The sequence below is a fragment of the Neofelis nebulosa genome, chromosome 9 (genome assembly GCF_028018385.1).
Source record: "Neofelis nebulosa isolate mNeoNeb1 chromosome 9, mNeoNeb1.pri, whole genome shotgun sequence".
NCBI classification, from domain to species: domain Eukaryota; kingdom Metazoa; phylum Chordata; class Mammalia; order Carnivora; family Felidae; genus Neofelis; species Neofelis nebulosa.
In genome coordinates, this window is record NC_080790.1 from 4892272 (window position 1) to 4920161 (window position 27890).

General features: G+C 50.3%; 1 protein-coding gene and 1 long non-coding RNA gene across 15 annotated transcripts in view; both read left to right on the forward strand.

Moving 5' to 3' along the window:
- RNF144A (ring finger protein 144A) overlaps positions 1-27890 on the forward strand; it is a 163848-nt gene that overhangs the window by 112458 nt on the left and 23500 nt on the right. For 13 of the 14 annotated variants that reach the window (XM_058682460.1, XM_058682458.1, XM_058682454.1 and 10 more), the window contains one exon: positions 8466-12672. The exons of the other annotated variant lie outside the window; for it this stretch is intronic. In XM_058682460.1, the coding sequence (XP_058538443.1) occupies positions 8466-8597 (132 nt within the window). In that variant the 3' untranslated portion in view covers positions 8598-12672. Of the gene's footprint in view, positions 1-8465; positions 12673-27890 lie in introns of those variants that run through there. 14 annotated transcript variants of the gene reach the window in all.
- Positions 14087-26897, forward strand: LOC131484313 (uncharacterized). Its single transcript, XR_009248157.1, has 2 exons — positions 14087-25961; positions 26658-26897. It is a non-coding gene; the product is annotated as an uncharacterized LOC131484313 (long non-coding RNA).

Below are 27890 nucleotides of genomic sequence, written 5' to 3' on the forward strand. Positions count from 1 at the left end.
GGTTTTCCTGTCCCCCTTCAGCTCATCTCTGAAATGTCCGGGAAGTGTTGGTGAGGCGCCTGGGGTGGTGGTTGATCGATGCCCGGACACCCCAGAACGGCAGGTGGGACCCTGTTTCCAGGGCCTGGCGACGCCTTCCTGCTCTACACTCACTGGCCTGCGGGACCGCGGTCCTGCCAAACCCCGGTGTCCTCCTGATCTCCCCGGCTCTCTCTTTCCTCTGCTTGTCCCAGTCTGGCTCATGGAGATTCTACTCCCTTTGTCTATAGCCAAGGTCGGGGTCACGTCCTCCGTGATCTCCCCCCACCCCCCCGCAACTGTTACCAGAGCCCCCCCCCCCTCACCCCGGGCTCCGAGCATTTGTTTCAACACCGATCACTTATCGCGACCCCTCTTTTTTTCCCCTCTCGAGCGTGTGGCTTAACTCTGAAGAGAGATAGACTGTCCTCCATAGTTGGGACTTGTTTTGCTCATCTTTGTGGCCTTATGCCCCAGCTCCATGCCTGAGCCAGAAAGATGCTCCAGAAATCAACCTGGTTGAAAGTGTGGTCGATTGGTTGGGCTTTCTTGTGACTAGTTCACGGCCTTCCTACTCAAAGCCAGCCGTCTTTGGAGGGACCTTTGTCCTTGTTCACTCAGCTACTTTTCCCTTTGGGTGGGACAGGAAGCAGAGGGGCCTGTCCGGCTGGCCCATTTTCTCCAGGAATCCTGCAGGAGCTGCTGGTGTCCCGGTGGGGGCCTGATGGCGGCTGGGGACTGTTCAGAGAAATAGCACTTGGCTGTCGTCGGGAGGCGCTGTGACTTGTTCCCTGTCTGGGGGAAACAAAAAGGCTCCTGTTAAGAAAAGTGGACTCTGGACCTGGAGCACGTGTGTTGGAAGGAGCAGGAGCAGGAGTGTTGGTGTGACAGAGTGACAGGTGAAGGGGGCAGCACTTGAGCGGACACCCACCCTGCCTGGAAACCCCCAGCTTCGCCTGGGCTCATCTTTGTCTGCCTGTTAGATCACCTCCAGGGGCCCGCCTGGTCCTCTGGCTTCTCCCATCTCTCCTGCCACCTTGTCTGTCCTCTGTGCTATGCAGGGCTGACCCATGTGGCCTCCCTGCAGCACTTTGAGGGAAGCCCAGCAGACATCGATCAAGCATGTTTCAGGAGCTCATAGGACTGCAAGGCGGAGGGAGATGTGAGAAGCACAGAAGTATTTCTCGTTGATTTTTTAGGCTGGAAGATTTGAGGAAAACTATGGAAAGCGGGGCAAAGAATTCTAACCATAAAGTTTCTGAAATGGGAGGCTGCAGAAAAGACTTGTGGTGTGTGGGGCCATGAAACAGGGGCCCAGAATGTGACCCTGGGGACAGGATGGGGGTGCCTGGAGGTTCAGTGCAGCGGATGGGAAGCTGGGGCAGAGTAGTGATTGAGCCTGGAGAAGACCCCCAGTGTCATGCTTTGACTTAAAAACTGTGGCACTAGGGAGCCACAGCAGGCTTAAGAGCAGCAGAGTAGAATGCACAGATGGGATACAACCTGAAGACTTCTCATCCTGGCATTCCTGGTCCCTCAGGACCAGGGTCTTACTCCAGCCCCACCTGCTCCAGTCCCCCGCCTATCACATACCCAGGCCGTAGTGCATGCTGAACAATGGCTTTGGAGTTTCAACTTGACTGAGACCTGTAGGTGGAAACACACAGCGCCCTTCAACCCGTCAAGTACTTGCACACAGCCACGTATGTATCCTACCTGCTCGATGTGTTCTGTTTACTAAAGTTCTGGTCTTGACCCCCAGACTGCTTCACCATCCCCCAGACGGGTCAGGTGCCGCCCTGAGGCACACAGATGTCGCTTGGAGCTTCTGCCCGGGGTTGGCTTCCTCAGCTCCTTAGGGAAATGCCTCTCTGTCGGCCGCTCGTGGCCTCGCCCGACACAGACCTCCGCAGTACTGCAAACACGGCCCTGAAGGCAGTGCCCTGTGACTCCTGTGTGTAGGGGCTGTGGTTGAAAGCCCAGTGTAATCTCTTGCTGGACAAGGTTCCTGCTCCTTCGCGTTTCCTGCCTTTCGATAGGAAGTTCGGTAAAATTATTTTAAGAGATCGTTTGTGAGAATTGTGGTGTGCTTCCTTGTGACGATTGCAGGCTGCCCTCAATATTGTGGTGGGAGTGAAAGCATTAGATGCCAAACACGTTTTACCTAGTGTTCCGCCAGATGAATTGAAAAACGCGTCTTTGTCGCGTAGAGGTTTTATACAATTCCGTTTTGTCCCGAGCGACGTCCTTGTTTTGATTTCGTTCGGCAGGCTCTCCTTGCGGGAAGGCACTTTTGCACACAGGAAGGAGCGGGGTGGTGTCGGCTGTGGCTGCAGGGGTGGAGACGCGGCCTGCTCCTTACTAAGCTGCGGAGGCCTGGGTGTGAGCAGCCGGGGGTGGACAGCTGTGCTCTGCCCTCGGCCCCCGCTCGTCACTTTACACAGGGTTGCTGTGCACTGCGGTGCCTTTGCTAGTGCTGGCCCCGAACTCGGCCATCGTGTGCCTTTCCTCTGCACGACTTCCTTGGGACTACTTCCTTGTCTATTTCCTTGGGACGCCAGCCCCTGACGGGCGGGGGGGGGGGGGGGGGGAGAGGGCCCTCTCCACATGGGCTCCTCCTTCCCCTCTGAGCAGGGAAGCGTCACTGTCTTCGTGCTCAGGGACACCTCACAGTGAAGGGAGAGCTCACTTTTACTTACTTATTAATTTATTTTTAAATGTTTATTTTTGAGACAGGGAGAGAACGATCAGGGGAGGGGCAGAGAGAGAGGACAGAGGACCCCAAGCAGGCCTCCAGGCTCCGAGCCGTCGGCCCGGAGCCTGCCGCAGGCTTGAACCCACGAACCGTGAGATCATGAGCTGAGTCACAGTTGGATGCTCAACCCGCTGAGCCACCCGGACGCCCCGGGAGAGCTCACTTTTAGCCACAGGATGGTGTTTAATAGCCAGCTGATGGCCGGTCTCTGCGTTCATGTGTGTGCGTGGAGGCGTGCCGCTGACGCCCTCTGAGTCCAGGCTGACGGGTGGGAGTCCTGTTCCACAGACACCCCTGTCCTGGGAGCCTCATGCAGGGCCCTGTCCTACCGGTACTTTTCCCAGAGCTCAGTGACAGACACACGCACTGTCTCCTGTACTTACCCAGGATGCCCGGTCCCTTCTGTCTTAAACAAATTTCGAGACCGTTCGAATCGCTTTTGGCCACAGAGTTTGCACTGGTGAAATGAGAGCACTGGGCTGGACTGTAATCTAGGGGCCGAAATGACTTCCTCATCCGGTGTTTGTAGGGAGGTGGGACCAGCCCTTGTGACAACAAGGAGCCCTCCTGGTGTGCTCCCTGCCCCTCCTGTGACCACGTGGCCCTGCCCGTGTCGCAGCCCCATTGACCTCCCAGCAGAGGCATCTCATGCCGCTCGCTGTCCCCACGTGGGTGCCTAGTGGACATTTCAGACAGGACGTGTATGGGCAGAACTTAGGTTTTCCCTCCAAGCCCCCTCCATTGTGGGAAGTGCTCTGCTGGCCTCCATGGCCCTCAGATGAAAGGCCCCAGTGACCTGGACCCCCCCACTTCCTCAGGGGCTTGCTCCCCTCCAGCCAGTGTGTTTCTATTCTGTTCCCTGAACCCCACTCCCAGGTCCCTCCCTGTCTGCTTTCCCCGGCGGCACCCCTGCCCTGTGCTCGTGGAAATGTGTCTGTTCATCCGGCTGTGGCCGGCCCTCCTCCCCGTGGAACACACTGTCTGGGTCCCCTGAGCCCACGGTGCGGAGGTGGAACGTGGGTGCACCCGGAACCCTCCGGAGCCAGGAGATGAAGAGAGGGAATCGAGGAGACGTCTGTCTAGAGGACGCAGGCAGCCCTTTGGGGGCCACCCCGAGCCCGTGCCGAGGGATCTGAGTCTCCCGTGTGCCCCTCCCAGCTTGCAGACCTGGAGGGAGGTGGGAGAATCAGTGCATCTGTCCCCTGCCACCTGCTTCTGCACCCACCCCTACCCGCCCTCCTCCCTCTCCACTCGAGGTCTCCTGACACCGAGTTCCTTCTGATTCTCCTACAATCCTGTGCTCACTTCGGCAGCACATGGACTAAAATCCCACAGTCCTGATGCTCTTCCTTGTCAGGCGCCGGGGTGGGCGCCCCGAGAATTCCCGTGTTGCAGTCTAAGCCCAGATGTCTCAGAACATGACCGTATCCGGAGGTGGACCCTCAGAGAGCCGATGAAGTTACAGTGGGGCTGGTGGGTGGGCCCCAATCCAGTATGACTAGTGTCCCTCTAAGAAGAGATGGGGACACAGACCAGCACAGAGGGACGGCCGTCTGTGAGCCCAGAGAGAGGCCTCGGGAGAAACCAGCCCCGCCCACACCTGGGTCTCAGGCTTCTTGCCCCCGAGGACTGTGGAAGAAAGACAGATGTCCAGTGTTTGGGCCCCGTCTGTGGTGCATGGTTATGGTGGCCTTTGAGATGGCCTTCTCTCCTGCACACAGGTGGTGGGATGGCTTCATTCCCTTGCTCACTGTGCTCCGTCCCTGGGAGACAGTCACTCGTTTGAACATCTCGGTGCTAATGGTCCTGAAATCTGCTGGCTTCTCCGCAGAGCCCGAGATTCACGTCCCCACTGCCTCCTCCATATCTCCATGTGGGTGTCCGCGGGTCTCCCAGACTCGGAACGTGCAAATGGAGCTCACTGTTCTTCTCGTTACCAAGATGGCACGTCCATCCCCCTCAAGCCAAAACTGAGTGCACGGTTCTTGGAGGCCTTCAGGTCTTGCTGATTTTGCTTTCTGAACACCCTCTGCGTCTGTGCCTCTTCTGGTCACTGTCCTCCCTCCCACCTGCCCGGCCTGCTGTGAGTCCTGTAGGCTCCTAGCTCCATCTTCCCTACTGTGGACCCATCCTCCACAAAGCCCCTGGAACTTACCCCCTTGGTTTCTCAACGAGATGAGTGCTCAACTTGCGAGCAGGGATCCTGAGCTCTCTGTTCTGGCCTTGCCGGACCCCGCCTGGATGTCCTGCCTGCGCATGTCTGTGTTTCCTGTTTCCACCTGTACCCTCCTACAGCCGGCCAGAAATTCTCTCTTCCTGATGCCTCAGCCCGTGCACACCTGGCTCACACCTGCTGGCCCTGCCACGTCCCTAAGGAAGCCACCCTGAACTTCCCAGCGCCTGTTTTCTGAGTCTAGAATCTGTTTCTGCCCAGAACTCTTCAGCCCTTTGTCACTGCTTGCGGCTGCCTGCCCTCCTGCTGGGCCCCGTCTTTCAGAGAACAAATTGCCCTGCACCGCACAGTTCAGAACAACAGATATTCATTAAGCGGAGAAATGAGGAGCTGTTACAAAGGGTGGGCAGGAGAGAGCGGAGCCGTCACCTAGCGCGTGGCTAGACTCCACACAGCCCCCACCCTTACCTTGTGGCTTCCCCTGCCTCAAGGGCATGCCTCCACCCACTTGATAGTCATTTAACAGCAGCCTACCTGGCAGGGGGTGTTTGCTTCCTGTGGTGTAAACACTCCCATCCTGGCTGTTTCAAGCTGCCCCCCCCTGATGGCACTGAAGGGAGAATTGGGAGGAGCCATGTGAGCGACCACAGCCCTCAGTCCCTTATTCCTGTCATTGTCCCAGCCTCTCCCAGCCTCTCTAGCGTGTGGTGTGCTGGGTGGGCCTCGATGTCATGTTCAAATGCCAAGTGTCAGAGAATTAAAGGGGTTCCATACATTCACCTTATTGCATCTTTGATTTTGGCATATAGTTCCTAAGTGCTGGAGTGTGGTTTATAGAACTCTCTGGAGGAGAGGATTCAAAATGTACCAGTTTCTGTTCATCTGGGTCAGTCTCTTAAATGTCTGTTGCATGTTTGGTACAGGAGATGCACTGGTCTGTGCACAGAGGCTTATACGGGTCACAGAACCTATGTTATACTCTGAAGATACAGTCTGAATTTGAGAAGCCATACTCTAAAAAATTTTTTTAAATTTTCTTTAACATTTATTTATTTTTCAGAGACAGGGAATGAATGGGGGAGGTGCAGAGAGGGAATCCAAAGCAGGCTCCAGGCTCTGAACTGTCAGCACAGAGCCTGACGTGGGGCTCGAACTCATAAACTGTGAGATCATGTCCTGAGCCGAAGTCGGACGCTCGACCGACTGAGCCACCCAGGCACCCCTAAAAAAATTTGAAAAAATATTTTTTTTAATGTTTATTTTTGAAAGAGGGAGAGACAGAGTGCAAAGAGGGGAGGAGCAGAGAGAGGGAGACACAGAATTGGAAGCAGGCTCCAGGCTCTGAGCTGTCAGCACAGAGCCATATGTGGGTCTTGAACTCACGGACTGTGAGATTGTGACCTGAGCCAAAGTCGGCCGCTTAACCGACTGAGCCACCCAGGTGGCCCGAGAAGCTGTACCTTTAAGTCTCAGAGTTTGCCAGGATGAACAACGCCGTGTTCTGCTGTGAGTCCCTCCAGAGCCTGAACTGTTTACTCATCTGCATCACCTGTAGTATACAGTCTAGTGCCTCTCACACGTTTATAACACGCTCACTGATTACTTCTGTTTTGTGATACTTGCATCCTGTCTGATTCGTCACTGGTAGCTGCTTTCCTTCTGGCAGTATCTGAATCCTATCACTGGTCCGCAGGAGACTGGGTGGCTAACCTTGCTTACTACCTGGCACGCGAAGCAAGAGGCAGGATAAACGGGGTAGAAACTAGGATGTGTCATTGGCCAGGAAGGTGAGCATTTGGTCAAGGATTTTGATGTGTTTCCGATCGCAGAGTGTCCCTTCTTTGGGATGGACGGTATGTTCCAAGTAGTGGAGATGGCTCCGGGGCCTTCCAAGCAACAGCTTTCTGGGTGTTTTCATATTTTCTAAAATATCAGCATGCACGTGATTTTAACAAAGCCTGATCTGGTTTCACATCTCATAATTCCACCGTCGATATTATGTTCAGACAAATGGACTTCGCCAACTGGGCAGAAAGCATGGCTTCCTAGCATTTGCAGTATAATTTATAAATGCAGTGCGATGTATGTGTGACGGTTTTCAGGCAGAAATCTAAGTGAAGGTTCCTTTCTTTGACGCAGTTGGAGTGCTATAGCCTGGTATCCTCTTTCAGAGCTTATAATGACCTTTAGAGTTCTTTTTATCTCACGTGTTTATTTCGTATTTGAGAAAAATGAGGCGCAGAGAGGAGGGAACACGGAAAAGTCAGAATTAGCACAGAGTGCCCGGACCGGTCATGTATTTATCATTGTGAACACTAGGTGGCATTGTGACGCTGTCATCAGGTTTCAGTTCTGCATTGTCCCCTGCTTGGGGTGGGGGGTGGGGGGGGGAGGGGGGTGGCGAATGTTGGAGGCTGTCAAAATAGGAACACCCTGCTTTCCTGACCAGCCACACTGTCTGACTTAGATGACAACGTGTCTACATTTGAGGCTTATTCCTCTTGGCACCTGCTCATACCGAGGCATAAGCATGTGTTATAAAACAAAGTCAGAACCTGTAACAGTCAGTTTTAAAAGCAGTGCTGGGTTTTAAACTCTGGGAGTAACACAGGTCTGGTTCCTTTTCTCGAGTTCTCCCGTCTTATCCTAGTCTTTCCTGTACGCTAACCACCTCCTTATCTTTGTAATCTCAGGCATGTCCCACTGGCAGCCTTCCTTCCCATTAGCAAATGCAGGTGTCTGACCCTTGGACTCCCTTTATACCTGGAGCCTGATGGCAGTTTCTGTAAAATGTATTGTTGTCAGTTGATGAAGTCTCAGTCTCTTTCCACTGAACTGGTGCTCCTCAAGGGCCGTGATCTGATGTGTCTCTGTATTTGTAAGACCTCATACAGTGGCTCAGGGGAGACTTGTTTGTTAACTGGGTGTATCAATGGATGCTAGTTTGGGTCCTTAGGTGGAAGTAGGTGGAAGAGGAAAGGGAGAGGAAGAAAAAGAAATGAAAGGGCAGGGGATGTGAGAGGAAGCAAGTACTGATGGATAGGTGGACAAATGGATCCATGGATGGATGAGTAGATGGATAAAGGATAGAATGATAGGTGGATGGGGGATAGGATAGGTGATGGATGATCGTTTGATATATGTAGGTATGGATGGATGGCTGAGTGGATAAATGGGTTGGGTGGATGGATAAATGGATGACGGATGGGTAGATGGTGGGTGGATGATGGGTGGATGGGGGGATAGGATGGGTGATCGTTTGATGGATGGATGGCTGAGTGGAAAGATGGGTTGGGTGGATGGATGAATGGATGGGTGGGTAGATGAGTAGTAGATGCAGGATGGGTAGATGGATGGGTGGATGGATGGCTAGATGGTAGATGGGTGGCTGGGTAGATGCATAAATGAATGACAGATGAGTAGATGATGGGAGGACGGATGGTCGTGTGGTTTATACTTCAGTCATGGAACCTACAGACTAGCCACCTTACCCTCTGCTCCTATGTTTCCTTCTTGCAGGTCGTGGGCATTTTTGCTGGATTTGGGCTCCTGCTGTTGGTGGCCTCGCCTTTCCTGCTCTTGGCCACTCCGTTTGTACTTTGCTGCAAGTGCAAGTGCAGTAAAGGTGACGATGACCCGTTACCCACCTAGAGGAAGGCGCGATGCTGGAACGAGACCCCTGCCTCCGGGAAGCGTGGCCCGCCCCCACCCCACCCCGCCGCCCCCCTCACTAAACATCTTTCTTGCCTTATGTGCCCCATAGAGCTTCACAGTGTCACGCTGGATGCCGTGATTTCAGGGACTGGCGTCAGAGCGCTTGCCGAGGCCCCGGGTGCAGTCACCTGGGCATGGGGAAGGCAGGCTGCAGCGGGTAGGGTGCGTCCCCACACAATCGATCTCTGCCGACTTGACGAGGGAGGCGCTGTGCAAGGCACCCCGGGCAGTTTTCTCCCAGTGGCGATAGACTAGGAGTGTCTGGTGGCTGCTTCAGAGACCTTCTTGTGCAAAATGCTGTCCGTCTCCTCCTTGGCGTCCTGATGGTGCCATGTTTTTGAGAGAAGGAGTCTTTTAAGGATTACAACTCACTTCAGGCAGAATCCAATAATTCTGACTTGAGAAAAGCACTCTGTTTATGACAACTGTTTTTATTACTAATGGCATTTAGTAAAATCCTTTTTAGAAGGTGTCTTTTTGTTTTTCCAGCTGAGTAGTGAAAAATCAACAAGGTGCATCTAAACCATCCTATGCCTTTCTTGAAACGTGCATTTTAAGAAGTTACTGTTCAAATGACTTTTCTGGCTCGGCCACTTTTCAGGAGATTTAGAAAGCCTTATGCGCTCTTTGTGTTTTTCTTGAAACCTGCGACGACGTTTTGAACACCGTAAGCGGTGTGCTGTTAGAAACGCGCTTTCTCTATTGTTGTGTTTCTTTGACGATACTGACGTGTTTAAAGGAGTATCTTCATCACTAGATTTTCCTTTTGTTTTTTCTGTCTTTGGTGATTCAGCTCAGCTCATGGGGCTTATCTTCTCATCCAGGTATGAGCAGATATTTTGTAATGTCTTTGGAAACCAAATGTTTGACTCGGGCATGGCTCTGCGGAGAATCAGTATGTTTTGGCTGCTTGCCCCAGCCTCCTCGCGCAGACAGTAAGGAGCGAATAGTGCTATTGATCCTCTTAGGCAGGGCTTCCTGGCAGGACTGGAGCACTCCCCTGGGGCCTGGGGGACAAGCTTCCTGATTTTCAGTTGTTTAAATGACTTGAGTTATTTTGGAGAAATCCTGTTACCTTACAGAGTTCCGAGTCCCGTTGCTAACCATTTTGCCCCGCTGAAAACACCTTCCCTTTCACTTAGGGGGTTTTACCACTCGGTCTCTCCTAGGCCGCGTGTGACTGTTACCATGGCAGCAGAACGCGCGGATGACTAAGACACACGTTGCTCTATCCGTTGAGTTTAAAACGCAGAGAGCGCGTCTTTACAGAGAGTTGGCTCTCCTATGGCCTTTGAGGCCACCTGTGCTTTTAAGGAGCAAACCGATTACATTGAACTTGGGGGCCTCTGAAATAACAGAAAGGCAATTGTTGTCGATTTATTATCGCGGAACTTTTTAAAACTTATTACACATTCCACAAAGGAGTGAAACGGAAAATCTGACGTGTTTGCTTATTGTGAGCACATTTGTAAAACGTGGCGGGTTTTTTGTGTGTTTGATTCTACCTTTCTGTGTTGGCCTCGGGTCCTGCTTTCCTTCCCCGTGTAGACACTTCTTTGTTTCTTAACATTTGCTAGGTTAGAAGGAACAGCGTCACCTCACTCTTCACCTGTAGTATTTATTATCTTTATGAAACTGAAGCCATTAGGAAGCTAGTCTGTGTCAAAATCATATTCAGAACATTCTCCTTATGACCGCAGCTGAATTCTTACTCAGTAACAAAATAAGAACATGCCTGACACTGTCTTTTCAATGGAGCCTGGGCAGTGAGTCTCCGTCGCTGGAATTGTTGCGACAGGGCCTTGTGGTAGGTGGCTTTCTGGAGAGGTCACGCTCAGTGAGTCCTGAGGCTCGAGTCGGTGGCCCAGGCTGGGATCAGTGAATGCACTTGTCTAGTGGCACCCTTTAAAATGCCTGTCAGAGGCGGCCGGCTTGCGGCCCTGTTTGCATTTTGATCCAGGAGGGGGCAGGCCTCACCCCATCCCTGTCCTGTTGCACACGGCACAAGTCCCCGCGGTCGTGCCCCTCTCCTCCGAGGTAGAACGGGAGCCTTTGGAAAGGATGCGTTCCCTGGGCTAGAGCTCAGGTCTCTATTCCTAGCGGCTTGGGCTGTTCGTCTGTCCCGGAGAAACCTGTAAGCAGGCCCTGCACATTCGTAGCCCCCACCATCCTTGTGCCTTCACCCCTGACACGTTTCACAAGCACGTGGGTCGACCCAGGTGGGGACCAGGAAGATTCTCGGGCCAGCCGCAGCCACACTGGCACCTGCTTGCTCCCGAGTTTTTGCGCCAAGCATGCCTCAGTTTGATTTTGTAGTTATACAGCTAAAATCGTCTGTTCCTTGGGAAGATACCAGCAGGATTACAATGGGATCCTTACATAAACTTGCATTTCCTCCGTGTGACGCTTTTCAGTAGGGAACGCCAACCCCATTGTTCGTGGGGGTGCAGTACTAACCATGCCTGATGTAAAATGTAAACGGAGCCTGGGAAGTCGGCCCACGTCTTGGATTTTAACCTTGCCCTCACTCCCTGGTGAAACCTGGGGAGTTCTGCACTTGGTAGTGGGCTGTTACGTGGCATAGCTTGTCTTAACTGAAGATGACGTTCCCTTTCACGGATGGTCTTCATGCCGACGTTCTGGAAGCACATGTATGTTTATCCCTTTCGAGGCCTTGAAATCCTGGCGAGGAGGGAAGAAGGTCCTCAGGTCATGGCTAACTCAACCGGTGTCCAGTTGGGGTGGCCCTGGAGGGTGCGGGTGACCTGTGGGTCATCCGAGTCCCTCTGACCCCATTGGGTGGTTTTGCGGGACATGCCTAGTCTGTCAGTCTGGCTGTCATGTCCCCTGCAGCCTGGCCTTTGAGCTTTACAGTGGTCACAAGAGGCCGGCGCCCTCCGAGGAGGAGTCACTGTAGATGTTCGCGTAGCAGAGATCGACTCAGGACCTGAGCATAATCAGATCCTTGGAAAGCATGACCGGCTGTCCGTATCAGTTCTTCCTCACCCCGCCGGAGTGGCCGTAGCCCAGGGAACTGACCTCCACCACCGCTCACACCTTTTGCAAAGGGGAACAAGTTCTCTTTATGGAATATTATTCCGTAAAAACCAGTGTGTGTAGGACCAGGCCGGTTCCTTTTTAGAGTCCAGGGCCTGTGGGGAAAGGGATCCTCAGAGATCTAAAAATTACTCCAAGATGAGTCTATCTTTTTCATCTATCTTGCTTGCAAAGTTTAAAGTTATTTAAAAATTGGGAGAAGACATTTTCCCTTGATAGTCTTTAAAAATTAGGAGATTGGAAAGAACCAGGGTGGGCTTTTTGTATATTTTTCAGATTCTCATCTATTAATAAGTCTCCATATATATATATGTGTGTGTGTGTGTGCGTATATACATATATATATATGACACTGAAATCATCAAGGGAAAATATTTTGCATGTCTAAAGCTTCGTGAAGGTCTCTTTAAAAAATACCAAAGCTTGTTGATTCTTTATAATTAACCCAAGCCCTTAGGAAGATACACAAAATGAAGAGGTTATGACTGGTATTGCCCAAAATGCCACATGGAACGAAGGGCCTGCGCCCAAATATAGTTGCTAATGCGTCAGTAGTAGGGGAGCATGCTGTTTTGGTTGATAAAGCCCCACGGGCGCCCTTCTTCCTCCGCTTGGTATAATCTCGTCTTCCACACTCCTGGGAGCCTTGGGTTAGGGGTAAGGACCAGCCACATGCCTGACCTTTCCTTCATCCTTTGCTCATTTTACCACGGGTGTATTTTTACTCTTGTATAAAAATATGCACGAATGGGTCATGCACACGTAGACAGTATGTATTTGGCAACGGTGGTAAGAACAAAAGTTCGGTTCTCGTTTTTGACATGTCAGTCCATCTTGTGCCACTAACACTGTGATGTATAAAAGAGCTGTTTGAATGCCTTTTAATGTTGTGTTTTGTACTTTGGAATCACATGGAAAAGCTTGGTTTGTAATTTCAATACATATTTTAAATGTACTGTGTCTTACATAGTTTGTCTCCCGCCACCCCCCTTTAGAAAAGGGATTTTTCTTTTTAAAGAGATTTTGGCTGGAATACAGGTTGCTTTTGTAAATCCGGTCTGGCTCCATCTTTTGTACATTCTCCGTTGACTCCTGGCCCACAGGTTGAAAACACGACGATTGGAGGCGGGAGTGAGGGCGGGTCGGGGGTGGGCTCCCGTCACCGCTTTCCTCTTCTGAGGTTTTCTCCGTTGGGAGTGTTCACAGCTCCTGGTGCCAAACCGATCTGAGTTGCCGGGTCGCCGGGTAAGTGGCCACACATTCCCCTCTCCTCCTTGTGGTTCCGGTCCAGTGACGCAGCATCAGAAAGCATCTCCCTGTTGGCTGCTTCCGTGCCCAAGACGAATATTTACAAGCCTGTCAAGATTTGTGGGCAGTGTCGTAACGATCCATGAGCATCCTTTTCCTACTAGGAAAAGAATAAATACAGATTCTGCTTGTCTTCATAGTGACTCTGGTAACTCACTTTGATTTTCATTTGCTGCATTTAAACTTTGTGGGAGAATATATACCTTACTTACTAACGTGAAGCAGCAGGCCAAGAATGGGGGACTGTTCCCTGTATTGCGGTTACATTTTGTTTTATTTTTTTTAATTTTTTTTTTATCAACTAACCAAGTTAGTTTTTTTTTTAATATATGAAATTTATTGTCAAATTGGTTTCCATACAACACCCAGTGCTCATCCCAAAAGGTGCCCTCCTCAATACCCATCACCCACCCTCCCCTCCCTCCCACCCCCCATCAACCCTCAGTTTGTGGTTACATTTTAAAAACCATCTTTAGAAGCTTAAGGTGCCGATCAGAGGGGGTGTATTTTGTTAGCTGGTGATTTGCTGGCACCCAAGACACTATTCCTAGTCACTGGGAGCTCCTAGTCTGGCGGGGAGGCAGGTCTGCCGTTCGGTGACGAGAATAAGGTGTGGCAAGTGCTACGTGGAGGGCATACGTATGCACCGCACCCGGCGAGGGTGGCGGGTCAGAGGAGGCTGATGGGAAGATGCCGTGTGCGGCCTTGCAGATGAGTAGGCGTCAGCTAAGCAAAACTCGGGGCGGGAGCGTTGAAGGGAGTGGCCAGTCCAGGAAGTTGGTCCATCCGGCCCATCGGGGTACCAGTTACCCAAGTGTCCGACCTCGGAGGGCCCAGTGCGTGGAGCCCGGGAACTGAGCTCTAAAGCTGTGGGGAGTGGGTATTGGGCTGCCGTGCAGATTACCGGAGACTGGGGGGCTTAAGCAACAGAAGTTTATTCCCTTGTGGTTTCGGAGGCTGCAAGTCTGCGATCAGCGTGTCACCAGCGTTGCTTCCTTTTGAGGACCGTTGGGCTGGGATGTCTTCCCAGCCTGTCTCCCTGGCCTCTTGTGCTTTGCTGGCGCTCCTTCACCTCCCTTGCCTTGTAGATGCACTGCCCCAGGCTGTCATCCTCACATGGTGTTTTCCTGTGTGTGTGTGTGTGTGTGTGTGTGTGTGTGTGTGTCTGTCTGTGTCCACCTTTCCTCTTTATGAGGACACCAGTCATCGGATTCAGGCCTGCCTTAGTCCACTATGACCTCATCCTGACTCGATCATCTTCAGAGACCCAATTCCAAGTAAGGTCACAATCACAGGTCTTGGGGGTCAGGATTCCCAGCATCCTTCTTGGGGACACAGTGCAGCCTATAATAGTATGGTCCACAGGTGGGCGGTCCCGCCCTGGCGAGGCCAGTCAGAGGAGACAGACAAGAACAAAAGGTGAGGGGTTGCCCAGCTGGGGTCCAGAAGCCCCTGTTGCTGAAGCTCCCCTCCCCAAAACAGGGCTTCCGCACTCTGGTTGGACTTTGATTCTTTGAGCTAATCTGGAAGGCAGGAATAGCCCCAGAGAATGCTCTTGCTGAGAAACAATTTTGAGCAGGTAAATCTGTATGCATGTTGTATCTATAGGCACATGATCTGTTTCCCTCCCAGAATGCCTCAGTGATGATATTTGCCAACATTAAAGAGTCAGAGGGACCCAGATTACCAGGTGCCAGAGGTGGGGCCGCACCGATGGGCAGCACGTGGGCAGGGAAGGTTATTCCGAGTTGAGCTCAGGGTGTGCAGGTGTCACTTGGGGGCAGTCCTTCACCTTCCTTGCCTGGTGGATGTGTTGCCCCAATCTCTGTCATCCTCACGTGGTGTTTTCTTGTTGACTCTTCCCGGTAATAGTGACTGGTGGACTGTGGAGCAGAGGCCCCGCCCCACGGCGTGTAGAAAGAAAACTCGGGATGTAAGCACTTCAAGGGCAGGGACCAGTGGTGACCAAGGGAACCTGCCTTCAGAAAGGGTTTCAGAGACGTGAGAATAGGGCAGCCTTGCTAGGATCAAGGGGCATTAACAGCACCATGAGGATTTTTCCAGACTGTTCTCCCAGGACAGCAAAGTACTTCCCAGGACAGGATCACCTTGGAAATCGACATTCCCCAAGGTGTGAACTGGAATAAAAATAAGATCCTGGATGAAATTGGAAACCACAGAAGCAGATGTTGGCAAAGGCCACTCAGCTCATTCTGGAAGAGATTCACTTTAGCTGAAGATTAAGTATGAATGCGCAGGAGATGGATGAAACAATGGATGCCAGACACCTGCTCTGCGGAAATCACCAGTAACAAGGACACCAAAAGATGCAAAGCTTCCTCGCCCCCAGCCTCACGGGGCTCAAGGTCTGGTGGGGTTTACAAGCCACTGTCCTACATGAGAGGATGGGAACCTTGACAGGACATAAATTCTTTTAAATCTTTTATTTTCTTTTAACGTTTATTCATTTTTGGGAGACCGAGACAGAGCATAAGCATGGGAGGGGCAGAGAGGGAGAGGGAGACACAGAGTCTGAAGCAGGCTCTAGGCTCTGAGCTGTCAGCACAGAGCCCGACGCGGGGCTTGAACTCATGCGCTGCCTGATCATGACCTGAGCTGAAGTTGGACACTTAACCGACTGAGCCATCCAGACACCCAGGATATAAGTTCTTAAAAACAAAAGCAATAGACAAGAAAAGACTAATTAGGTAATGTTACATCTCTCTGGGGAGAGAGGATCTCTGGAGATTTTGTTTTCTGGTTCCACCTGACACCCAAGATCCTGAAAAAATAATCCTTTTGGTCCACAAAGGGGAAAGGGCAAAAACTTACCACACTCAGTTGCTTGAGAAGTTTTCAGGGGCAGGAGGAATGGGGCACATTTAGAGTGTAACCTGTTTCTCTATTCTGCACAACTGATTGGTTGTCAGTGCAGAATGGATATTAAATAATCATTTAATGTTTTTATTCATGACAGGAGCAATCAGCACGTAATGAAACATGCAGGTGATACTAGATGGGGAGTTACTACAAATTAGGAGAAGCAGACAATGCCGAGGGCGGAAAAGAAGGACAGTTACAACAAAGCGAACTTCTGCTTTGCAAAACGCAAGCAAAATACACCTGTAAAAAAAATGCACACTGGACAGGCAGAGGGCGAGGCAGACACGGCCTTCAAGGGACAGTAGCTCCCTGCCCACTGGCCCTCCTCAGCACACTCCACCTAAGGGTCGTGTGCCTCATAGATCTTTTCTGGGTCATTCTAGTGAATTCTGCAGCCCTGTCCCATTTCCACCCCCAGCCTTCGGTATTCTCTCAGCAGCATTTTCTGTCACAGCCTTCAACCTTTCCTTCCTGTTAGGGAGTTGCCTTTGCGTATTTTGTTATAATTCAGATGGCATGGCTTTCCCACCTGGCTTGGTCCCCTCTTCCCTTGCTTCAGTGTCTACTTTGCTGGAGTCACTGGTGGCTTGGTCATCTGCAGATCTCCGGTGTCTGCATCCACTGCGTTGAGAACCATAATCCCCGTGTACACCAGAAGCTCCCCGACCGTTTGCCTGGTGCGGCATGTGGGCGAGCTCCCTTCGGAGCTCTTCTCTGGAGCTTCATGTGCTGAGATGCCTCACGTTCCCTGCCCAGGACTGCACGGTCTGACCCCTGAGAGCTCTCACCAGTCTGGATTATCAAAGAAATGGCTCATTCGTCAGCTGGAGGTGAGAAGGGAGACTTCGAGAAGTACGTTACAGCCTTAACTGTGGCCAGGTCGAGGGTTAAAGCCATCAAGCTTTGTCTTTGTGTCACACGGAGCTCTCTATATCCCTTATTGGAGACGGTGACACAATGGCTTGTGTTAAATCTATCTGCAGTACGTTCGAAGCTGGCAGCCAGCCCGTTTTCTCTTGACCTGTCTAGCCCCACTTCCAGCACAGCACCTGATGCACACTGAAGATCTAATATTTGCGGAGTGAGTGCTCCGTGGTTCATTCCAGAAGCAAGATTTAGGGACAGCTTAGTGGGGAAGGGCTTTCTGATCTGGAGGAACAGGAGTTGGGTGGCCCTCTGGCAAGTGTTATAGAGGCCCCAGGGCGTCAGGGAATCACAAGAGCTAGATCTCATTCTCCGTTCATTAGCTGAATGAACTTGGACAAGCGTTTTCTCTGATCGCCAAGTTTATTTGCCAAATAGTGAAGATAACCTCCATTCTGTGGACTCTGTTGATGGCGTGACCATAATGGATGGGGAAGTTACCATTTGCTTTTTGTGTGTAATTACTATAGAGTGGCTCCATTCTTCCTATGGAGATTGGAGTGACCTTACTAACAGTCTTAGAATTATCAAGTTCTAGTTGCCCTCCATCAACCTGAATATATTGTGATTTTTTTCAAGTTTCTTTATTTTTGAGAGAGAGAGAGAGAGAGAGAGAGAGAGAGGGAAGGGCAGAGAAAGAGGGGGAGAGAAAGAATCCCAAGCAGGCTCCACGCTGTCAGCGCAAAGCCCGATGTGGGGCTCGATCCCACGAACCATGAGGTCATGACCTGAGCCACAATCAAGGGTTGGACGCTTAACCGACTGAGCCACCCAGGCTCTCCTGGATATATTTTACATAGTCCTTTGAACTCCAGGATAATCCCAGGGGGTGCGTAGGTAAGAACTGAAAAGAATCACGGTACATTTTCCCTTAGACATTTTCCCGGAAGAGCAAACGTAAGCCGATACTTGTCAGTGGACACATGTGACTTAATCCCCACAACACTGAAGAGACGAAAATAACAGTCGTCTTTTTAATGTAGGTATCAACGGTGTGCCAGGCACCGTGCTAGATATTTAAGGTGCAAAGATGAATCAGCGTGATAGGTGAGGTGGCCACCACATGAAGACTCGAAGAGCCAACTGGACTAGGGATTGGGTCACAAATGGAGGAAAGAGAAGAAAATTAAGAATCAAGACAAGGGTGCTCCCGGCAGAGGATAACACAACAGCACAAGCTATGGAGGCCAGATGTAAAACAAGAGGGTGTGTATAGGGAAAGTACGAAGACAAAGCTGTTATCAGACTTATTATTTTTAGCTTTGTATTATGGAAAACTTCAAGCATATACAAAATGATATGGAACAATATGAGGAACCCGTATGAATTCAACATCTATGTTCAACTATCATCAGATCATGGCCAGAAACTCTGGTTTTCTCCATATCTTACTGCCTTTCTTCAGCCTTTATATTTTGAAGTAAATATCAGATATCTTATCAATGTTTAAACACTTCTCCAGGTATTCTTTTTTTTTTTCTTAAAAAATTTTTTTTCTTTTATTTTATAGAGAGCAAGCAGGGAGAGGGGCAAAGAGAGAGAGAAAGAATCTCAAGCTGGTTTCACGCTTGGTGCAGAGTGCTACATGGGGTTCGATCCCATGACCCTGGGATCTGAGCAGAAGTCAAGAGTCAGGTGCCCAACTGACTGAGCCACCCAGGTGCCCCTGCGTGTGTCTAAAGGATAAGGACTATTAATTATAAGTCTGCTACTATTATCGTATCTAAAAAATCAGCTATTATTACTTGATATCACAAATCTCTAATCGGTGTTTAAGTTTCCCCTATTATTCCACAGATTTTGCATTAGTTGGTTTTAATCAGAATCTCAGAAAGGTCCAAACATTGTGGTTGGGTATATCTACATGTGTTTGACTCTGCAGCTTTCTCTTCCCTCAGATTTTTTTCCTTACGATATTTTTTTGTGAAAGAGGGAGCCGTGTTTCCTACAGAGGGCTCCCACATCCTGTATTTCTTGGACGGCATCTCTGTGGTGCTGTATGCATGCTCCCTTCTCTACGCCCCCTGGACATGCCTGTTGTGTCTAGATGTGCCTTTATGAAGAACTTAAAGGAGGGGGGTGGTGCTGGGTGGCTCAGTAGGTTGAGCATCCGACTTCAGATCATGATCTCACGGTTCGTGAGTTCGAGCCCCGCGTCCGGCTGTCTGCCGTCAGCACAGAACCCACTTCAGATCCTCTTTCCCTGCCCCCCACCTCTGCCCCTTCCCCACTTGCACACATGCACACACACTCTCTCTCAAAAATAAATAAATATTAAAAAAAAAAAAAGAACCTGAGTGGGTGGAGGAGACCCAATGAGGCTTGGTGAGAGTTGCCATGGATGAACTAGGACACTGTTGTACTATTAACCTAAGGTTTTAGTTTTCAGTGTTTCTTGCTCTCTGGTCCTCTGTGTTTGCCACCACCGCCAGCCCAGCGCTGTTGGAGTCGGGCAACAGTGTGGTGTCTATACTGAGGTTTCTGGGTAGAGTGACTGCACCAAAGACACGGGAAAACAAAACTTCTGGTAGAAATGCAGGGTGGTTCTTGTAGACAGAGGCCTGGGGGCCAAGTGGAGGCAGATACCTCAGTCGGTGTTGGTGCCAGTAACCAGGGGTCAGGAGTCAAACGGAAATCTCCATCAATTCTCAGGAGATGCTGACTACTGAGAACCCCAAGCTTTCCCACCCGGTGCTTTGTTACCCTGGAACTTAGCCCAAGTCAAAGTCGGCAGGGGTGAGGGAGAAACCCTAAGCCAGTCACAGGGGTCGTGGGTGGGGGGGTTGCAGAGAAGCTCCCTGAGTGGATTGCTTAATAGGAATTGTTTAAAAGTTCATTTTCTTGAGCGAAAAGGGTGCTGGAGGCAGAAAAAAAAAAAATGCAGTGCTACTTTGTGGCTCTCCGAATCTGCTGAAAGCCTGGTGTCACGATTGCAGACGCGGTGTTCAGGACCTGAAATTGTTGGCAGGGGAAAGGGGCGCTTAAATGCTGATTTTGGACACAGCAGTGTTTCGAAGTATTGCCCATCCTAGCGGCAGCCCGTCAGGATAAGGTTCACAACAAGGGCTTTCTAGACCGAATCCATGGAGCCCCACCGGCCATGCTTCCTCGTCTCCCACACACTTGCCTTTGTGCTTCTCTCGCACGGTTTTCTCTTCTGTCTTTTGTCCTTTTTGGTACTTTCTTCAGAACTTTGGAAGGTCTGAGATCTGATTCTAATGTTTTGCTTTTTTTTAACTGTGAGGTTTCTGGCTGGATTTTGCTGGCACTCTGCTTTCTCAGAGAGACATCAGTAGCCAGGAGGACATTGACAAAGACAACAGGGCTCAGGTCCAAGTGCACGAATGTCCAGGCAACCGCCAGCCCATTCTCGAAGTTCGCGGCAGCCTGCAGGGCTGGTGCTTCTTTTGTTCCCATCAGATTCCAAAGGAGTCAGCCAGCCTCATAGCCCAGTGCCCTCCGAGTCATCCTCTCTCGCCCAAACTGCAGCCAGAATTCACCAACGATGAGATGGAGGGAAAGGCCACTGTGTTTTTCTGGGTCTCCAAATTCCTGTTCCAGATTTAGCTCCAATTTTTCCAGCTCATGCTCCCTAACCATCACCACCCAGGCCTTCACTGTCCCAGACCACAGCAGAGATGCATGGAATCTCCCGCCCTGTCTTCTCACCTGCAAATTCTCATCTCCTCCTAGAGACCCGCTCACGTCCCATCCTCTGTGAAGACTTACCTGCAGATCTGGCCACCACCCTGTCTCACCTTCTGAGACCAGCGTCCGCAGCCCCTCCTTCCTCTTGCAGCCCTCTACCATTCGGTCTAGTCACCAGGTTGACACTTGAGATCAATTGCAGTGACACATTTATGAGTCTGTATTCCTTTGTGGAATGCACTTTCCTTGAGAGAACATAGGGCCTGAGTCTACACTTTATTTTTCCTAGTGTCTAGGGGTTGGGTACCAAATGATTTCTAGAAGGGCGAATGGACACCACAGAATCAAAAGGCAAATAAAACAATATTTCGATGACCTGGGCTCTGCTAATACAGTGGCCCCAGTAGCCCTACTCTGTTCACCCCCAACAACATGAAAGTGGGTCACAGACATAAATAGGCTGCTGGCACTCAGACCGGAGCTTCATCATCAGGTCCAAATTCATTCCCAGTGTCCAGGCAAAAGCATAACGTAGCCCACACTGAGCTTGCTTATGTAAATATTTTTCCGCATGGTTTTGTGGGTCTGACTTGGGGTCTGACTTCCAATGTCAGCATAGAACCCTGTTGGGAGTATAACGTTTCCACCAGGCTTCAGTTGAATATTTATGAATATTCTGTAGTCACTGCCTTCTATTGTTCCTGGAAGACTTGTATTATTTAGAGAGTGATTAATCATATTCCGAGGGAACATGCTGGAGCTAAGCCCCGTGGTGAGGTTTCTGATGGCTTTTTCTTCCCGGATGGGCAAAAGACTAACATCAACCAAAGCTCTCCCGGAGAACTGCTTGTCTCCTGTACCCATCTGCGCACATTTCCATGGGTCAGGGCAGAATTCCATCCCCAGGCAGCCAGTTCAGGGAGGGCACAGCTCAGGAATCAGTCTCCTGCTGTTCAATTTTGCTGAATATTAGCACACCCATTCTTTGGCATTCACGATTTAGGCCAAATGCTGAGGCCTAGAATGACATCTCACGCTTGCTTGTGGTCAGGATATCGCAGCTCTTCAAATTACCCAACACGAGAATGAGAAACAGTTCTAGAGTCTCGGAAGTTAATATGCAGGAATGCTCACTCTGTGCTGTAGACCTATTACTCGACAGGCTTTACCTATCAAGTATCATATGTAGTATAAGTCATCTATTTTGTATGGTAGGCATTTTCCCCCAGTTTACTCCAGATAAAAGAGGCAGGGGCGTATCAGTGTGCTACTGATAATTAATCATCCCCACCCAAATTGAGCGGCTGAAAACCATGAACATTTACATTTACTACTACCCATGCATCGAGTGGTGGCGTGGACACTTCTTCCAGCCTCCGCAGAGCTCACCCAGGCCCCTGGGATTAGCTCCGGGTCAGCTGGGTACGTGGTTCTCCGGGTCGAGGCTGGGGCCTGTCCTGTGTCCCTTACCTCAGCTGGGGCAGTTGGATGGACTCGGCTGTGCCTTGTGTGGCCTCTTATTTCCTGCTGTTGTCCTCAGCCTGGCCTGGGCAGAGGTCAGAGAAAGAGCAGATACAGGCACCCACGCTGGTAGTCTAGGCTCGAACCTATTTCATTTTGACTTTGACTTGGATTTTGACACGGACAGAGGGAGGACATGCGGGTGCCAGTCACTGCTGTGTTCTTAGCAATGATTCGGAACACTCGAGAAAAGAGGGATAGAAAGGAGGCCTTCCGTCTCAAGGAAAGGTCACAAGGCATAGCATCCACAGTGGGAAGGACATCATTGTCCCAAGTTAAAATAGATGGCAGGCATCTCTGGAGGGGAGTGAGGTAAATGAGGTTTGCTCACCATTCGTTCCAGGGCACACAGTGTTGAGTGATACGGGCCAGAGGAGACGGTAGAGACACGTATGCAGCTTCTCTCTCCGTATCTCTGCTCACTGAGAAGTGAATTCTCTCCTCGGGTCAGAGACTGATTGCAGTACAGACCGATCACTGGCTTCACTGCTTCTTCACCAGCTCAGATATGCAACTTCTGCCCCTGCAACATAGTGGGGGTGGTCATGCTACAGATGGAACAGTGTCCAGTAAGTGCCTGTGCAGCCCCTCTCCTTTCTTGAGACCCTTCTTTAGGAGGAACAAAAATACAACAAAACAACAACAGCAACTCGGCTGGAAATATTTGTGGTCTGAGCCCTGAGTAGAGACGGAAGAGCTCAAGTTTGACGTTTATCCTCAGGTTAAGTTGTAGGCAGGTCGGGGGCACAATCGGCTTTGCAGTTTAGTCCCGGGTGAATGCCGACACTAGATTTGGGAACACAAACCTGGCTGTGGCGGGAGTTCAGCGGCGAGATGATGAAGGTCCTGACCAAGGCCAGTTGGGTTGGAGAATAGAGGTTGTATTTAGTGATGTTCGTAAGGAACATCACTTGGCAGTTCCTTGGGTGCAGAGTTGTGGAGATGACAGGGAGAAGTCAGCAGCTCCCTGTTTTTGGCTTGAGACTCTGAATGAATGTGCAGAGTGCCCTGGGGTAGTGACTATGGGGGAGAAACAGGATGGAGATGGGAGGGAAATTGTTGGTTTAGCTATGGACAGGCTGAGCACCCAGTGGGTGTGTTCGAAGGACAGGTGGATATATGAGAATAACCCTTAGGTAAGTATTCAGGGTGGGATATTAATTTTGGAGCATTGTTATACAAGTGGACGGTAAGGATATGGGAGCCAAAGAGGGATGAGAGAGAGAGTTGCCAAAGGAGAAGAGGCCCAAGGCAGGGAATTAACTTTAAAGCATGGGCAGAAGAAGAGCTACCTGTAGAAGGGAGGCTCAGGAGAAGTTGTCTGCAAGGTAGAGGGAGAAAATAGGAGTGGAGAATAAACCATTTCCAAAAGGAAGGAATGGTCTAGTGTCTCATGCTGCATAAAATTCAGGTTAGCTCTTTCTGAAAGTATCTGTTATTTAGAGCCATAAGGAGAGCGTTGGTGATCCCAAAGAAAAGATTGTATGAGAGCAGAGTCACGGACGCCAGCTTGTGGTAAATATAAACAGCTATTGCGTTTAACATGCTTGTTACACGTCCGTGACTTTGCTTGGCCGTAACAACAATAATGGTAGAGAAACTAACATTCCCTGGGGGTTTAACCTGTTCCCAACATGGCGCTTAGTGTTTTAGAAGGCGCCTTTTCTTCTTTAAAACTCTCAACAACACTGTGACTTTGGTGGTCTCATTTCTACCTTGTAATTGAGCACAGGAGACTTAGAAATGAAGTATTCGGTCCAAAGGCACTCACCTAATCATGGGGGAACAGAATTGGTTCCCAGGGGCAGCCCTCTTAGAAAACAGTGCCCCCTGTTCGTGGTGTATTAGTTCAGGCTCTTTGGGCTACAGGGATCACATCAAGCTATTTTAAGCACGCAAGAAGAAGGCAGATGGATTCATGACAAGGATACAGGCAGGTGTACAGGAAATCTATTGGGATGGAAAAAAGCTGTGGTCTTTGTAGTGAACTCAGTCTTCTCTCCATCTTCTTGCATTGACCTCTCCTCCTTCCTGAAGGCTAACTTTATCGGTTCCCCACACATCAATTTCCTGGCAACAACTGCTTACATTCACTCTTCAAAGAGGACTTAAGTTGATGTGGGCATCCCTCAGTTCCAAATGCCAATTCCTGGGGAAGAACTCTAGTTGGAAGGAGTTGATCAAGTGCCTTCCTCAGGCTGAATCGACTGAAGCCGGGGTCCTGGACAGTCATCGAATGGCTACTCTCGTTTGACCACTGAGAACCAACAGGGCCAGGAGAGCAGGTCCCTCAATAGCAGGATGGGTGTGGGGAGTCGGGGATAAATCAGTAGTGTCCATATGTCTAATTTCTGTGCCATCCCTGAGAGCTCGATCGTTTACCCCACATTTTATTTTATTTTTTAAGTAAACTCCATATCTCTACATCCAGTGTGGGGCTCAAACTCACGACCCAGAGATTAAGAGTCTTATGCTCTACTGACTGAATCACCCAGGTGCTCTTACCCCACATTTTAAACCTAAGGACCAACAGGTAAGTGAAAAAATGCTCAACGTCGCTAATCATCAGGAAAATACAAATCAAAACTGCAAGGAGATATCACCTTATGCCTGTCGGGATGGCTGTTATCAAAACAAACAAACAAAGAAAAACAAGACAACAAGCATTAACAAGACCATGGAGAAGACAGAACCCTCAAGCCCTGTTGGTGGGAACGTAAAACGGAGCAGCCACTGTGGAAAATAGGAGGGAGGTTCCTCAAAGAATGAAAACTAGAACTACCATAAGATCCAGCAAACCCCCTTCCGGAAGTTTATCCCAGAGTTGAGATTGGGATCTCCATGAGAAATGAACACTTCGGTGTTCATGGCAGAGTTCTTCACAATACTCAGGATATGGATACAACCCAAGTGTGCAACTGCAGGGGAATGGAGAACAGATAAATACATACAATGGTCTAAACACACTAATCAGCCTTAAAAATGGCAGTCCTGCCACCTGTGACAACATGGATGGACCTTGAGGACATTACGCTTGTTGAAATAAGCCAGCCACAGAAAATGAACACTGTCTGATTCCACTCGTACGAGGTATCTGTCGTAGTCAAATTCACAGCATGGAAGGGTGGAGTAGTGATTGCTGGGGCCTAAGGGGAAGGAGGAAGGGGGTTTACTAACTAACAGGCATCAAATTTCAGTCAGGCAGGATGAACAAGCTCGAGAGACCTATTGGACGACAGCACATGAAGGGTCCAGAAAAACGTAACGCACATGCAGAAATTTGTTAAGCGAGTAGATGTCCTGTTAAGCGTTCTTACCATAATTTTTACAGAAAGACAAGGAAACTAAAACAGGAAAGGTAAATAATTTAGGTGATGCCAAAGAGAAATTTAGTCATGAAAATGATGGTGCGTTCTGATGACAGGCTTCAGACACTATGAGGGAAAGGAGGCCTGGAGGGTGGTGTTACCATCAGAAACAACAAACAAGGATAAGAAATGAGAGAGATCGTGATGATTCCGAGTGTTGACATGTTAGTCAAGGTTGAGGCCATCAAGACTGGAGAGAGGGCATTCCAAAATGGCAGCCTGGGCTGGAGGTTGCCAGGCAGACAAGAAAAGCCAGACTCAGAGTGCCCGCAGGCACCACAGGGATAGAGGTGTAGTGAGTGTCCCGGCCGCCAGCTGTGAGGGACTAGAGGAAGGGACAATGAGAAGGTATAGCCAGCTCCCGGAGGGCAGCATCATGGAGTGGTGACATCACAGCAGCCTCCCGCTGATGAAACTTAAGGTGGGCGTGGAGACTTTGGGACCCCAGGGGCTGGCAGAGGCCTGTCACCAATAGGGACACTGAAGTCACTACGGATGGGAAAGTGGAGGTTAACCAGCATTTCCCACGCTGCAGCCCCTGGGCCCGTGCTCTGCACACGCCAGCACCTCATCCCGACAGCGACCCTGGGAGGTAGTTACCGCTCCGTCTTCCAGCTGAGGAACCTGGGAGCTGGGGGGTGGGTCCGTCTGCCCTAGGTCAGTAGTAGCCCGCGGGGAAAGCAGTCCAGTTCAGTCGGCCCCACAGCCCCCGATTTCGTGTGGGGCTGGCCCAGCTGGATGTGGTGGGTGAGGGGCTGTGGGGACTGCTGTTTGGGCGCAGCCCAGCGCACCTGGAGCCCCCCACCCACTGCCCATGTCTGCTGTGCACGGGCCCAGGGCCCACGGGGAGGTCTGCCTCAGCCCCCAGGAGCCCTGGCGGGGGCTGGCGGGTCACAATGGATGGATAGCAGGGTCGTGCCACACTTACAGCAGCAAATGAGTCCTAGTTTGAAAGCATGCTTGGGCCCCGGCATACTACTTGGTAGGACTTTTTTCTACCCGGGTTTTCTTTTCCCTTCATGATGTCGTTCCATTGATACCTGTGTACCCTCCTGAGTACCTCCTGTACTGTCTTTTCTTTCCAGTACTCTCTCCCATCTGCTTCTGTTTCTTTCTTTCTCTTTCTCTGTCACTTGCTACTTTTCTCTCATTCCATACACCCGTGTCTCTCTGCGCCCGTCTCCCTTCGTCTCTGTCTCTCTCTGTCCTGTTCTGTCACTGTCAGAGTCTCTAGCCCTTGTAAATAATTACAGATTGTCAGCAAGTTTTCTCTTGCTCCTCTTTCCAGGTCTCGGAGGGATGAGGGCAGGGGATTCGTGTTCAGGTGGATGAGAAATCAGACCCCCGCTTGTCCCCAGGAAACTTCTGCAGAAAGTGATCGATCCACACAGTGGTGAAGACACAGTTCTCGCTGGTCTGATAGAAGTTTCTTACCATCCTGGAGATGAACTCCCTGAAATATTTTAGAATTTGTGCCTTGAGTGACAGAAACAGCTTCGTTCTCAACAGTTCTGGGTCTTCTCCTGAAGGTTCTGAGTTGTTTTTCCTGTGCCTGGAAGTGCTAAAATAATGTCACTTAATAATGGTGTCAAAGGGACTGGGTTTGGGTACTTTAGGAGACTTCCAGAAGAATGGAGTGATGAAGACCACTGCATGGACAGTAACAGGGAGCTTTTTTTTTTTTTTTTTTTTTGATTGAGCTATAATTGACATATAACATTATATGAATTTCAGGTGTGCAACATAGTGATTTAATATTTACATATGTTGCAAAATGACCACCACAAGAAGTCTAAAAAGGGAGCTTTTTGAATGAAGACCAGGTGAGGGAAATAGCTTCCAAATAGTGTCTGAACCTGCGTGGATTGAATTATGTCCCCAAAAAGGAAATGTGAAAATCCTAACCCATGCTACCAGTGACCTTATTTAGAAATAGGGTTGTTGCAGGGGGCGCCTGGGTGGCTCAGTTGGTTAAGTGTCTGACTCTTGGTTTCGGCGCAGGTCATGATCTCACAGTTCGTGAGTTTGAGCCCCTCGTCGGGCTCTGTGCTGACAGTGCGGAGCCTGCTTGGGATTCTCTCCTTCTCTCTCTGCCCCTCCCCCACTTGTGTGCGCATATGCTCTCTCTGTCTCAAAATAAACTTAAAAAAAAAAAAAAGAAATAGACTTGTTGCAGATGTAATCAAATTAAGATGGGGTCATTCTGGATTAGGGACGGCCCTGATACAGCATGACTGGTGTCTTTATAAAATGAGGAAACTTAGACACACACACACACACACAATACCACATGAAAACAGAGGCGGAGACTGGAGTTCTGTCGTCACAAGCCAGGGAGCACCAGGGTGGCCAGCAGCCCCAGAAGCTGGAAGAGGCCAAGTTCTAACCAGGGCCTCGGAGGCGATGTGGTCCTGCTGGATGCCTTGATCCCCTCCAGCTGCACTGGACACGTGGCGGTCCCTAAGGGACACTGAGCTCCGTCACTCCACGGGCCCTCCCCTGGCCGGTCCCTTTGCCAGTG